Here is a 15,312-nt window from a genome sequence, read left to right as displayed (position 1 = left end):
CAAGGGGCCTAGGGAAATCAGGCAAAGTGCGAGCCAGAGGGGTTCTCCAAAACTGTAGGCCATTGATAACTGTGCGGACCCTATTCAAAAAAACCGTCCTAGGCTTTGCTATGACAAGGTGCTTGATGCTGGCTATCAGTTACCAGTGGAGTAATTGAGAGAGTTTGCCGCCATTTGATCAATTACCGTATGGATCTGACCTAGTCAAAGTGGAGTTTGCAAGGGTCAGAGGCTGTGTTGAAGCTACGCTCACTGGATTCAAATGGAGATTGACAGGTGCATTGGAACTTCCATAAGGAATGCTCTCGCCTTCGTCATCATGGAGAACTAATGAATGTGGCGTCGTAGCAAGGGAACTACACCCCATGGCGATGTGGAAGCACAGGCCACAGGGAGGTCTTTTGGTTCACAGTGATCGTGTAGTCAATATGTCTCTGATCACTATCAACAGTTGCTTAACGACAATGGCTATATATGCAGTATGAGCCGCCAATGGAATTGCTTGTATATTGCTGTGGCCGAGAGCTTTTTTCATACACACGTGTGTTCGACTTTTTCAGAGACCATGTAAGTTTAAAATCCTAGGTTACCAATGGTTACAGCGCAAATAGTGTACGTTAGCGCAACATAATTGTGCTTAATCTGCCTGATATCACCGTGTAAGGTGGAGTTATTCTCGGTTTCCCAGAGTTTGGACACATGGCGTATTGGCTGAAGCCCTTGAAAATCAGGGTTGTTCGACTTTTTAGGAAAGTAAGGAAAGTCAAACGTCGCGTATACACTGCAGACAAAACTGACTCATCATGAGGACTTACTGACAAGGGAAGAGACAAGGCAGGCAATTTTTGAATATATCGAAGTGTTTTATAATCGACATAGACAGTACTCGACTAATGGCTACCTAGCACCGTTCGTGTGTGAACAGAAACTTGCTATGGCAGCGTGAAAAGGTGTAGGAAAATTCTTACCATATCAAGGCTTATGTCTTTTGCAGAAAAACCTACCCATTATGCGGTGAATAAATGTTGGGGGTGGTTCTTTTGATACGACAATGCAGCCGCTAAAACATCAAGGATGTCGATATATCCGGTAACGAAAAAGAGACGGTTTTATGGTGATATAGCGTTGTTAAACCAATAACTACATATGGTGAGGCTATTTTGATACGATAATGCAGTCGCTAAAACATCATGGTTTTCTATATATCAGATAACTAAAAAGAGACGGTTTTTTAATGGTGTAACGTCGTCAAACCAATAATTACATAATATCGCCTATTGTGAACGCATACTACGCCAATACCCTAGATTGTTCATTCTTCTCACCACTCGTGATCATTTGGACGCTAACATTTAGCACCTTAATCCACTATCCAACGAGAGCATGGCATCATAGAGAGCTATGTCAGGACTGAAGGCAACGAAGTGTTGCATCTTCTCCTCCAAGGGTAACTGGATAAACAGGCCAATGATGAGAGGCAGCAATCGTTGGTAACTCGTAGCGACGGTGAGCAGAGGAATTACGGTAGAAAAAATACCCCAGACAACAGATCATCTTGTTTGGTTCTGTTGTAGTTAGGCGTAGCAGTTACAGCCAGCGGAAGCAATCAAGTGTGTTTCCGCTGTATACTTAGTTAAACCTCAATACTAACAAGTACTCTGGTGATATGAGGGAAAAAATTGTAAGTGCTGTGATGGATTACTCTTATGATCGAACAATTAAACGACATCGTGAGAGTTGCCAAAGTATGGCTGGAAAATGACAGGCTATGCAACTGGTAGCTAATACGGTTCACGACTTGGAGGCTTTTTACGAACAGCGCAAGGTTGGGATTGAGCAAATATAAGACCTGCAGATCCCTAGGATTGACGGTAATGGCTTGGTGATGCGCTAATAATGGTTGAGGGAAGCAACTAGGAAGAACTCGCAAAAGAGTCAGCAGAAGCTGCAAACCATGCTCAGTTCGGGAGAGAAGAAAGATCGCAAACTAATGTGACAGGTAGCCACCATTTATACGGTAAAACCCAATTCTAGAATGGTAGAATCAGTCATGGATATGGATTGGAAGAGCGACAACGTTGTTAAATGCCATCTTCTACCAAGAATAAGAGTGTGTGGGCCAGTGTAGAAAGAGAGGCGGAAGCTGTGATAGAAGAAGCTTTCGAGGAAGCTTTAGGCGAGATCCAGAGCAGAAACGGCAGTTGGTCATTGTTATTGATGGGCACCATCATCAGCAGAAACTGATTACTTGGATTATGAAAAAGAAGGGAGTTAAGGGAACCATTATCATGGACTTTATCCATGGACTTGAATATCTGTGGAAAGCCGGTTATTGCTTACACTATAAGGTGGATGTGGCTATTGAAAGCTGGGTGTTCGAACGGACCATTAAGATCCTCAGAAGGTAGCCTGACAAGGTGGTTAGGGGAATCAGGCAAAGTGCGAGCAAGTGAGGTCTGACCAAACGGGAGGCCATTGATAAGTGTGCAGGCTATTTTCAAAAAATCGTCCATGGCTCTGTTATAACGATGTGCTGGATGCTGGCTATCCGATTGTCAGTGGAGTCATCGATAGAGCTTGCCGCAATTTGATTAATGACCGTATGGATCTAGCCTAGGCAAAGTGTAGTTTTCAAGCGACAGAGGCTGCGTTGAAGCTACGCTCATTGGATTCAAGTGGAGACTGGCAGGCGTATTGGAACTTCCATAAGGAATGCTCTTGCCTTCGTAATCATGGAGAACTAATGTAACGTGTGGTCGTAGCAAGGGAACCACACCACATTAATTTCTTGGACACAAAGTAATACCCATCTGGCGGTGTGGTTCTGGCATGGTTTTTCTTCTGATTTAGAAAGAATGGCTTTGTTTTTTCCAGCCCATGTCTTATTCTGCACTGTAAAGCAGCATAGACCATCAGATAGAGTGTCATTACCATCAGTCTTTTCAAACATGAAATGAGCCTGTTATTTCTGATCTTTCGTACATGATTACTGGATGAAAATCATAAGAGTGCAGCTCTTTTGATACGACGATGCAGCCGCTAAAACATCATGGTTTTCGATATATGCGGTAACGAAAAAGAGATGTTTTTATGGTGATATAACGTCGTCAAACCAATGATTACATAACACCGTCTATTGTGAGCGCATCCTGCGTCAATACCATCGATTATTCATTCGTATCACCAGCTTGTGATCCTTTGGACGCTATCATTCAGCACCTTGAACCAACTCTCCAACAAGAGCATGGAACCATAGATAACGTGAGTTAGACGCTTCAATTTTGGCTACAGCCCTTGGATTTTAAGGGCTTGAAGTGTGGTGATGTGTTTTGAAAAGTACCCAAAGGCTCCTTCGGAGTCTTGGCCAGCTGATAAAGTACTAAAATCACTCTTTTCCTGTCACATGAAAATGTACAAAAAGGCTGAAGCCTATGTAACGCTAGGGATCATTTCGTAGAACTAGCGTTAGAGAGCTATATCCAGACTGAAGGCCACGAAGTGTTGCGCCTTCTCTTCCAAAGGTATCTGGATAAGCAGGGCAATGATAAGCCGCAGCAATCGTCAGTAACGGTAGCGACGGTGAGCATAGAAATCACGTCAGAAAAAATACTTACCGACAACTGACCAGCTTGTTTGGTTCTGTGGTAGTCAGGCGTTGCAGTTACAGCCAGCGGAAGTAATCCATCGTGTTTCCGCTGGATGCTCAGTTAAACTTCAACACTGACCAGTACTATTATGGCATGAGGGGACAAATTGTTAGTAATGTGATGATCGCTCTTATAATAGAACGATTAAACGACATTGAGAGATGTAGCCATGGTATGGTTGGGAAACGACAGGCTATGCAACTGGTAGCGGATACGGCTCAAGACTCTGAGGCTTTTTACGAATAGCGTAAGGTTGTGACTGAACAAATAGAAGACCTGCAGATCCTCAGTTTTGACGGTAAGGTCCTAGTGATGCGCCCGTAATGGTTGAGGGAAGCAACACGGGAGAATGCGCAAAAGAGTCAGCATAAGCTGCAAACCAAGCTCAGTCATGGAGAGAATAAAGATCGCAAACGAATGGCACAGGTAGTCACCGTTCATACGGTAAAACCCAATCCTATAACAGCAGAATCGGTTATGAATATAGATCGGAAGAGCGACAACGTTGTTAAATGTAGTCATCCCAGCAAGAAAGAGAGCCGGAAGCTGTGATAGAAGAAGCTTTCGAGGAAGCGCTCAGGCGAGATCCTGAGCAGAAGCGTCAGGTGGTCATTGTTATTTATGGGCATCCTAGTCAGCGGAAACTGATTATCTGGATGATGAAAAAGAAGGGAGTTAAGGTAACCATCATCATGGACTTTATCCATGTACTTTATAACATCTGTGGAAATCCTGCCACTGTTTACATGACAAGTTGGATGAGGCTATTGAAAGCTGTGGGGCAGAATAGTCTCTGAAGATACTCAGTGGTGAGTCTGACAAGGTAGCCATAGGAATCAGGTAAGGTGCGAGCAAGAGAGTCTGACAAAACGTTAGGCTGAGCAGACTATCTTCAAAAAAGCCGTCCTAGGCTCTGCTATGACAAGATGCTGGATGCTGGCTATCAGCTTACCAGTGGAGTCATTGAGGGAGCTTGCCGCTATTTGATCAATGATCGTATGGATCTGACCTAGACAAAGTGAAGTTTGCAAGGGCATAGGCTGTGTTGAAGCTACATATAAGGAGTGCTCTCTCCTTCGTCTCGTGTAGAACTAATGAATGTGGCGTCGCAGCAAGGTAACCACCCAATTATTATTTTCATCCAGTAATAATGGACGAAATATCAGAAATAACAGGTTAATTTCATGTTGGAAATAATGCTTTTCTTCAGGCTATTTCATATTGGAAAAGACTTAAACAATACAACAGGGAGAAATAAGGCTACACTTTCCTGCTTTTATCCAGCCCTTCAATGGCTTGCCAATAGCCCATGAGATTATTGGGTTTCTGGCTCTGTATACAGAATAATCAGGCAGTCTCTCTGGCTTCAACACTATCACGATCAATTTGAGGAATCAGTATGTCTAAGCTCTCTGCTCTTCTTTTAGCTACCATCATGACCACAAGCGCTAGCTGGTCTGCGGTTGTCAAAGCAGAGGAAAATAGCAAGGATGTGTTTGGTCCAAGTCATGAAAATATCATTAAAAGCCAGCTAATGAAGCTGGATGCCAATATTTCCATTGAGTCCGTCAGCAAGAGTCCAATGCTAAGCGTATACAAGGTGATGTTAAAAGGTGGCTTTGTACTCTACAGCAGTGAAAATGGTCAGCATTTTATTAAAGGTGATATGCTGGAAGTTCGTGGTGACCGATTGGTTAATCTGACCGAGGAGGTCAAGAGACAGCAAAATGCCAAACTGCTCCAGTCTCTAAAACAGGAAGATCTGGTCATTTTCTCCCCTGAGGGTGAGACAAAGGGTGTAGTGTACGCCTTTACAGATGTTGACTGTAGTTATTGCCGAAAGCTGCACAGAGAAGTTGGCGAGTTGAATAATCTGGGCATTGAACTGCGTTATCTGGCGTTTCCACGTGGAGGTCAGCAGTCTCCAGTTCACAGTAAAATGGTGGATGTCTGGTGTTCAGTAGATCGCAAACAGGCGTTAACTGATCTGAAGACCGGAAAGCCGATAAGTGTTGAAATCAAAGGAAACAAAGCAGCTTGTAATGAGATAATTAACAGCTATTACAACCTTGGCCTGCAGATAGGTGTGAATGGAACACCAGCTATAGTATTGGAGAGTGGCCAAGTTATACCTGGTTACCGTACTGCGTCTGATATTGCTAAAATCATCTATAGTCAGCCTTAACGCTGTGACTGGAGTCTGCTACACTGCCAGACTTCAGTCCCTTCCACTTTAGTTGTAGACACTTCAGCTTAAATCACGCCACTAGTACCAGCATCAACATAAGCAATGTTGCAATCATGGCTGGTATGGTTTTCTTAGCCAGTTCCAATGGGTTCACACAAGCAATACCGGCACAGATAATTGCAGCACCTGCTAGTGGTGATGAGGTTCGGCTAATGGCGCCTGCAACCGCAGGAGAGGGACCTATATTAGCAATGGATGTCAAATTTTTCTGCAAAAGGCGTGGCTGCTCCATTAAAAGCAACATGGAGCGATTGCATTGTCGTATCCAAAGAACCGCACCAAATTGAATCTTAGTTGAGCTTTTCCTTGATACGAGCAGCCTTGCCGCTCAGCTCGCGTAGGTAGTACAGCTTAGCCTGACGAACGTCACCACGACGCTTCACAGTAACGGAAGCAATCAGAGGAGAGTATGTCTGGAAAGTACGCTCAACGCCAACACCGCTGGAAATTTTACGAACGGTGAAAGCAGAGTTCAGGCCACGGTTACGCTTACCGATGACAATACCTTCGAATGCCTGCAGCCGCTCACGGTTGCCTTCTTTTACCTTAACCTGTACGACTACAGTATCACCCTTGCAGAAGGCATGGATATTTTTGTTCATCTGCTCATCTTCAAGTTGTGCAATGATTTTGTTTTTGCTCATCGATAGTTGCTCCCAGTTAGTCAACCTTGTTCTGCTCCGCTTTCCAATAAAGCTACTAGGGTCAATGGCTTTTATTGATCAAGTGGTTCTCTCCTAAAGAAATCTTCTGAATATGTCCCCTGCACGCTGTCGTTATATGCCGCCTTATGTTCGGCAATAAACTCCGACAGCAGCTTCTCTTCCTCACTGGACAACTCTCTGTTTTGTAAAAGATCATGGCGTCTCAGCCAAGTTCTGCCTAGAGACTGTTTCAGTCGCCAGCTCTCGATGAGCGCATGGTTTCCGGATAACAGTACTTGTGGCACTCTCTGTCCCTCAAAAAGATCAGGACGGGTGTAGTGCTGGCAGTCAAGAAGACCATTAGCAAATGAATCTTCCTGAGCGGAATCCTTATTACCCAAGGTGCCCGGTACAAAGCGTGATACTGCATCAATCAGAGTCATGGCAGCGAGTTCGCCACCACTTAACACATAATCACCAATAGACCATTCTTCATCTATCTCGGTCTGGATTATGCGCTCGTCAATACCTTCATAGCGCCCTGCGACAAGGATTATTTTCTTGCATTGGGCAAGTTCCTCTACACCTTTTTGATCGAGCATTCGACCCTGTGGTGAGAGGTAAATCACTTTGGCCTCGGTTCCTGCAGCTTTGTGGGCTGCATGAATGGCGTCACGCAGAGGTTGAATTTTCAGCAACATACCAGGACCACCGCCATAAGGCCGGTCATCCACAGTTCGGTGCTGGTCATGGGTGAAGTCTCTGGGGTTCCAGAAATCCACGCTAATCAGTCCTTCCTTAATGGCGCGACCGCTAATGCCGTGCTCCGTTACGGCCTGAAACATTTCTGGGAAAAGACTGACGACACCGAACCATATTCCCGTGTCCATGTGGCTTGTGTCTGGTTCCAACTGGCCTTCTTCAAGGTGGCTGGAAGGTGATCGTTGAGTCGTCATGGACACTTAAAACTCTGGATCCCAATCTACCAAGATAAATCCTTGCTCAGGATTTACGTTTAACACCACCGATTTGGTAAGCCATGGTATCAGACGTTCACGATGGTCAATGCTGCCTTTTGAGGGGTGAATGATCAGAACGTCGTTGGCACCGGTTTCCATCAGGTGGCTGGCTTTGCCAAGCAAGATGTTGTCTCCTTCAGCGTTTTTGGAGAACACCTCCAACGATTCCAGTTGATGCCAATAAACTTCGCCATCTTCCGGTTCTGGCAACTCATCGGTATTAATCGTGATCTGGTATCCACAGTAACTGCGAGCTAGCTCACGATCGTCACAACCGACGATATGGGCAACAAGGCCTTTGCTATGTCGGCTGGTTTGATCGATGTCAACGGTTTTTACATAACCGTTGCGGTCAAGAATCCAGCGTGGGTAGTTGAGGATGTTTTCCATCGGGCTGGTGTTCGAGTTAATCTTCAGCCAGCCTTTGACTCCGAAGACGGAGGAAATATGGCCTAACGTAATGCGCTTCACAGCGCCCTCTACTGCCTTTGTCACTGAATGGTTCACCTCACGCAGCCTTGTGAGCTTCTTTTATAAGCTGTGCAACGCGGTTGGACGCAGTAGCACCTTGGCTCAGCCAGAATTCTACACGTTTGTTATCGACACGCAGGCGCTCTTCTTGGCCACGAGCAGTAGGGTTAAAGAAACCCACACGCTCGATGAAACGACCTCCGTTTGCGTTACGACTGTCGGTCACGGTCAGGTGGTAAAATGGACGCTTTTTGGAGCCGCCACGAGCAAGACGAATGGTTACCATGGAATAGGTTTTCCTATAGTTGTTTCCGGCAACTGATTTTCTGTGTTTACTTTACCATAAGCATAAGGCTACCGGCGCAAACTAAGAAGAGTTCTGTCAGGTTTGATTGGAGATAGTTCTCTTTCCATTATTTGTCAGTTATCCTATGATTGAATTTAGGCCAATTATAGGGGAGCATATTGTATGGAAATCTGGAGTGAGAGGCAATATTTTGAGATAAGTATATTCCGGGGATAGGTTGTCTTGGTATAGGATCTTATGATTACTATCGTCCCACACTAAGATTAAGGAGCTTCCTTTCCATGCCGAGTTCGCGCAGCCATGTAGCCAAGCCTTGATATTATTGCTTTCAAATCAAAGCGACGGTTGAATCGATAATAATATTTAGCAAGGTATCTTGGCAGATGCTTTTGGTTGGTATTGTGATTGTGGTAATTGCCTTTCAGAGAATTTTTGACGTTTCAGATCATGGTGTTGACCAACGTAAACAGCCCATTAGCCATCTATTCGTGACCATCGCCTGTCACCGTTGGTGTTCGGCGTCGGCTATTCCTGTGTATGCAGCGAGGCCATTACTGACAACACCGCAGGTATGATCACCGAGATGCTTTTGCGTCCAGAGTTCCAGCTCATTGTTCTGGACATTGGTGCCTATGCTGAAACGCATAGGGTACGGCTCTTTTGGTATGACAATACAGCCGCTAAAACATCATGGTATTCTATATATCAGGTGACGAAAAAGAGACGGTTTTATGGTGACATAACGTCGTCAAACCAATAACTCCATAACACCGTTTATTGTGAACGTATCCCACGTTAATACCACAGATTATTCATTCTTCTCACCTGCTCGTGATCATTTGGACGCTATCATTCAGTGCCTTAAATACACTATCCAACAAGAGTATGGCGCCATAGAGAGTTATATCCAGATTGAAGGCAATGAAGTGTTGCAGCTTCTCCCAATGGTATCTGGATAAGCAGGCCAATGATGAGCCGTAGCAATCGGCGGTAATGGGTAACGACGGTGAGCAGAGTAATCTCGTCAGTAAAGATACCCCAAGACAACTGACCAGCTTGTTTAGTTCTGTCGTAGTCAGGCGTCGCAGTTACAGCCAGAGGAAGCAATCCAGCGCGGTTTCGATGTATGCTCAGTTAAACTTCAATACTGATAAGTACCATGATGGCATGAGGGCAAAAATTGTCAGTGATGTGATGGATCGCTCTTATGATCGAACGATTAAACGACATTGTGAGAGTTGCTCTGGTATGGTTGGAAAACTACAGGCTATGTAACCGGTAGCAGATACGGCTAAAGACTTTGAGGCTTTTTACGAACAGTGTAAGGTCGTGATTGAGCAAACAGAAGACCTGCAGAGCTTCAGTTTGGACGATAATGGCCTAGTGATGTGTCCGGAATGGTTGAGGGAAACAACTAGGAAGAACTAGCGAAAGAGTGAGCAGAAGCTGCAGACTAGACTCAGTTGGGGATAGAAGAAAGATCGCAAACGAATGGCACAGGTAGCCACCGTTTATTAAGGTAAAACCAAATGCTCGAATGGCAGAATCGGTTATGGATATGGATATGGATATGGATATGGATATGGATATGGATATGGATAGTAGGAGCGATAACGTTGTTAAATTCCGTCCTCCAGCTACGAATAAAAGAGTGTGGACCAGTGTAGAAAGAGAAGTGGAAGCTGTGATAGAAGAAGCGTTCGAGGAAGTGCTCAGGCGAGATCAGGAGCAGTAACGGCAATGGGTCATTGTTATTGATGGGCACCATAATTAGCGGAAATTGATTACCTAGATTATGCGATGCTTGATTTTTTGAGAGGCCATGGAAGGTTAAAATACCTTACTTATCAAGGGTTACAGCGCAGATAGTGTACGTTAGCGTAACATAATTATGCTTAATATGCCGGCTATAGAGTGTAAGTTTGCCGTTATTAATGGGTTTCTATAGTTTGGTAATATAACGTGAGTTCGATGCTTCAATTTTGGCTACAGTCTTGGATTTTAATGGTGTGAGGCATAGTTATGTTTTTTGATAAAGTGCACAATGTTTCCTTCTGAGCCTTTGCTAGTCAATAAAGTACTCAAACCACTCTTTTCCTGTGACATAAATATGTACGAAAAGGCTTAAGCCTATATAGCGCAAGGGATTATCTCGTAGAACTCACGTTAATAGAGTCGTATTGGCTGAAGCCTTTGAAAATCATGGAGAGTTTGACTCTTCTGGAAGGTAAGAAAAGTCTAACATCGCGTGGTATTATGAAAAAGAAGGGAGTTAAGGAGACCATCATCATGGACGTGATCCATGTACTTGAATATCTGTGAAAAGACGGTAACTGCTTACACGACAAGGTGGATGAGGCTATTGAAAGCTTGGTGGCAGAGCTGTCCCTGAAGATATTCAGGGGAGAGCCTGACAAGGTGACCATGTGGATCCGGTAAATAGCGAGCAAGATAGATCTGACAAAACGTTAGGCTATTGATAAGTGTGCAGACTATCTTCAAAAAAACCATCCCATGCTATGCTATGACAAGGCGCTGGATGCGCGCTATCTGATTACTAGTGGAGTTATTGATGGAGCTTGCCTCCATTTGATAAATGACCGTATGAATCTACTCGAGGCAAAGTGGATTTTGCAAATGGCAGAGGCTGTGTTGAAGCTACACTATCTGGATTCAAGTAGAAATTGGCAGGCGTATTGGAACCTAAATGAGGTATGCTATCGCCTTCGTAATCATGGAGAACTAATGAATGTGGCGTGTAGCTAGGGAACCATACCAAAACGCATATACAGATGGTGGTTTTCCTAGATGGTTTGCACGGTGGCAATAAAGTGGTGTGTGTTTTCGAAACCTTTAACTATTGTGCCTCCATGTTTTTCACCACCCCAGTAGGAATCATCCATTTACACATGTCCTTGCAGGGGATGGCTGTCATCCAGTTCTTTCATTACCAGCATAGGCTTGTGCTTCAAGTGGCAAGCCGCATTATAAGAGATTTCAAGCTGCCTCTAGAGCTCTATGGCTGATATGCTATTCTTGGTCTGGGCCATTAACATGTCTAGAAAGCAAGTGGTAAAGGGAAGTTTGCTAGCTTCCAGAATGGTGCCACTGGTCAATGATGTTTGGTGTCGTCATCTGTTGCACAGGTAGAGCTCATTGGTTTTTATGGTGTAATACTTCAAGCAACACCACAGATTACATTCAAACCAATTCTGCCACCGGCATTTGGAAAACTGGTATAGGCATTGTTGTTCCTAGCCATATTGATGAAAGAACTACACAAGGCTCATGCCTTTCTGAAACTGAATTTTGTTCTTGGCCATGACCCACCTACTACTTCGAGGAAACCCAGTGTCGTAAGTTTAGATGAGAAGGGGTTTATGTTAGAAGGTAATCAGGTATGGCCTTATACAGGCCTTGCTATTATAGTCCAGAATATTATTGAGTTATTTGCAAGCTTGCATAGTAGAGTTGAGCCAAAGGCACTATTTACTAGGAGATCCAGTACTAATTGCAGAGTGCTGGATCCGAAGGATTATGCTTGGCAGTGGTATTTAGAAAGGAAACTTCTTACCTCCACCTAGAGGCATCATACGGTCTATTACTCCAATGCCACCGGGAAGCTGGCCTTTCATGGCTGACATGCCGCGCATCAGTTTATTAATACCACCTTTTTTGGTGACTTTTTTCATCATTTTACTCATCTGTTTATGTTGCTTGATGAGGCGGTTGATATCCTGAATCTTGGTTCCTGAACCTGCGGCTATGCGTTTTTTACGGGAACCGTTCATGATATCCGGGTTGGTGCGCTCAGCAGGTGTCATAGAGTTAATAATGGCCTCCATTTGAATAAACATCATATTGTCCATCTGTCCCTGCATTTGTGTAGCCATGCCGCCCATACCTGGCAGTTTGTCCATCATGCCGTTGAGCCCACCCATTTTCTGCATTTGCTGCAGCTGGTCACGGAAATCTTCCAGATCGAACCATTTGCCTTTTTTTAGCTTGCTGGCCAGCTTATCAGCCTTACTGCGGTCTAGCTTGCGCTCGGCTTCTTCGATCAGGGATAGGATGTCACCCATGCCGAGGATTCGTGAGGCAATACGATCCGGGTAGAAGGGTTCCAGTGCCTCAGTCTTTTCACCCATACCGATAAACTTGATGGGCTTACCTGTAATCTGACGAACGGAAAGTGCAGCACCACCACGTGCATCGCCGTCTGCCTTGGTCAGGATAACACCCGTCAATGGAAGGGCGTAACCGAATGCCTTGGCAGTGTTGGCGGCATCCTGACCGGTCATGGCGTCAACCACAAACAGCGTCTCTATGGGGTTAATGGCGCTGTGGAGCTGTTGGATCTCGGACATCATGTCGTTGTCGATGTGAAGGCGGCCGGCGGTGTCGACAATCAGAACGTCTGCATGTTTGATTCTGGCTTCATGGATGGCGTTATTAACGATATCCACGGGCTTTTGATCAGCAAAAGACGGAAAGAAGTGGAGTCCGGTTTCCTGAGCCAAAGTCTCCAGTTGTTTGATGGCTGCCGGACGATAAACGTCAGCACTTACCACCATAACTGATTTTTTCTGGCGCTCTTTCAGCCATTTACCCAGTTTGGCAACGGAGGTGGTTTTACCAGCACCCTGCAGGCCAGCCATCAGAATCACTGCTGGAGGCTGGGTGGTAAGGTTCAGTTCGTCATTGGATGAACCCATCACCTCAATAAGCTCATTCTGGACAATTTTGACAAATGCCTGCCCTGGGCTGAGGCTGGATTTTACTTCCTGCCCGATGGCACGCTCTCTGATCCGGTTGATAAACTCTCGAACCACCGTCAGGGCAACGTCTGCTTCCAGCATAGCCATGCGTACTTCACGCAGGGTGTCCTTGATGTTGTCTTCGGTCAGTTTTGCCTTACCGGTAACCTTTTTAAGTGTACGGGAGAGGCGTTCGGTTAAATTCTCGAACATTCTTGGAATTACCCCGATCTAAGATGTTTATGCTCTGATGAGGCCATAATACCATTATTTAGGAATCGTGGCTAAAGCCGCATCCATTTCAATTGACCTTATTAAAGGTTGTTTGTCTAGTGCTGCTTTATATGACAAACTGCCGATGCTGTTTTATCGTTGAGGCCTATGGACAAACATGGCTTCCAGCTTTTATTTTCTGGCTGTTTTGAGGACAATAGGCTTCGCTAATGGGTGTCATGTTGGTCAGTCTGGGTGCGCTTGGTTGCTATCTGGCAGGCACGGTAGGTCAATGGTTGCGAAACAGTGGGTATGAAGTATCCAAATCATTGGTTTTGTTGGTAACCGCCTTAGGCCTTGTTTTTCATGCTGTTGCTCTTTATATCTCTATTCATACTGACCACGGTATCAATTTAGGGGTGTTCGCTATGGGCTCACTCACCGCGATGATGGTGACGATGATGGTTCTGTTGAGTAGTTTGCAAAAACCATCAGAGAGTCTTTTGGTTATGATTCTTCCGGTTAGTATGCTTGGCATTGTGCTAGCTTTACTCGCGCCAGTTGAGCATATTGTCTGGAATCCAGCTTCTTCCATGGTGACCCATGTGCTTCTTTCAGTAATGGCCTATGGTATTCTGATGGTTGCTGCATTTCAGGCGATTCTTCTATCTTACCAGGAACATCAGCTTCGTACTCACCGGCATACGATTGAAACACTTCCACCTTTGCAAACTATGGAGCTCCTGTTATTTGAGTTTCTCTGGTTGGGTGTTATTTTGCTGATGTTATCTCTGGTCAGTGGCTTTCTTTTTCTGGAAGATATGTTTGCCCAGAAGTTGGTCCACAAAACAGTACTATCCATTACCGCGTGGTGTTTATTTGTGGCACTGTTGATCGGTCACTGGAGATTTGGTTGGCGAGGTCAGACGGCAGTTCGTTGGACTCTGGCAGGGTTTGTATTTCTTATTCTGGCTTATTTCGGCTCCAAGCTTGTGCTTGACTGCGTTATCTCTGGTCAATCTTGCTTCTAGTCCGGTATTCTACTAAATGGTCAGATCAGGGAGTATTTTCCAAATATAAAATGGTCCTGAAAAGGGCGTAAGCCAGTGATTTCATGGTTCTCGTTCAAAAATTGTTTTAAAAAGCGATTCTCTGTCTGCCTGTAGTTGTTCAGCTGCCTAGTTATCGCGCATTTATTCAGTATTTGACTCAAGTGTATGTGGTGTAGTTACTTCCTGCAAATATTGTTACCAATCTGGCAATGATTTCAGCTTTTCATAAGGCGTCATCATATTTTCATAATGTTACTTTTTCCTCTCCTTGCCTTTTGCATCAATAATGATTTGAGTGCGGCTCTTTTGATACGACAATGCAGCCGCTAAAGCATCATGGGTTTCGATATATCCGGTAACGAAAAAGAGACGTTTTTATGGTAATATGACGGGGTTAAACCAATAATTACATAACACCGTCTATTGTGAACGCATCCTGCGGCAATACCCTAGATTATTAATTCTTCGCGGCAGCCCATGATCATCTGAACGTTGTCCTCAGCATCTTGAATTCACTCTCCGACAAGAGCATGGCACCATTGAGAGCTATCCCAGACTGAAGGCAAGGAAGCGCTGTGTCTTCTCATCCAAGGGTATCTGTATAAGCAGGCCAATGATGAGCCGCAGTAATCTTCGGTAACTGGTAGTGACGGTGAGCAGAGAAATCACGTTAGGAAAAATACCTTTCAATAATTGACTAGCTTGTTTGGTTCTGTCGTAGTGAGGTGTCGCAGTTACAGCCAGCAGCAGCAATCCAGCGCGGTTTCGCTGGATGCTCAGTTAAAGCTCAGTACTGACAAGTACTATGATGGCATTAGGGGGAAAATTGTCAGCGATGTGGTGGATTGCTATTATGATAGAATGATTAAACGACAGTGTGAGAGTTGCTACGGTATGGTTGGAAGAAAGACGGGCTATGCAACTGGTAGCGGATATAGTTCAAGACTTTGAGGC

At 44.8% G+C, this 15,312-nt stretch overlaps 1 protein-coding gene across 1 annotated transcript; it reads right to left on the bottom strand.

The window, feature by feature from the left end:
* Positions 1-11,890: 11,890 nt before the first annotated feature.
* LOC311328930 (signal recognition particle protein-like) lies at positions 11,891-13,306 on the bottom strand (the record flags this gene model as incomplete). The annotated part of the gene is made up of 1 exon (XM_084462825.1): positions 11,891-13,306. The coding sequence occupies one exon, from the start codon at positions 13,304-13,306 to the stop codon at positions 11,891-11,893; it is 1,416 nt and encodes a 471-aa protein (XP_084318951.1).
* Positions 13,307-15,312: the final 2,006 nt, after the last annotated feature.

Source organism: Borostomias antarcticus (genome assembly GCF_949987555.1).
Source record: "Borostomias antarcticus genome assembly, contig: scaffold_194, whole genome shotgun sequence".
NCBI lineage: Eukaryota > Metazoa > Chordata > Actinopteri > Stomiiformes > Stomiidae > Borostomias > Borostomias antarcticus.
Note: the sequence above shows the minus strand (reverse complement) of the source record. Positions and strands in the feature narration are given on the sequence as shown.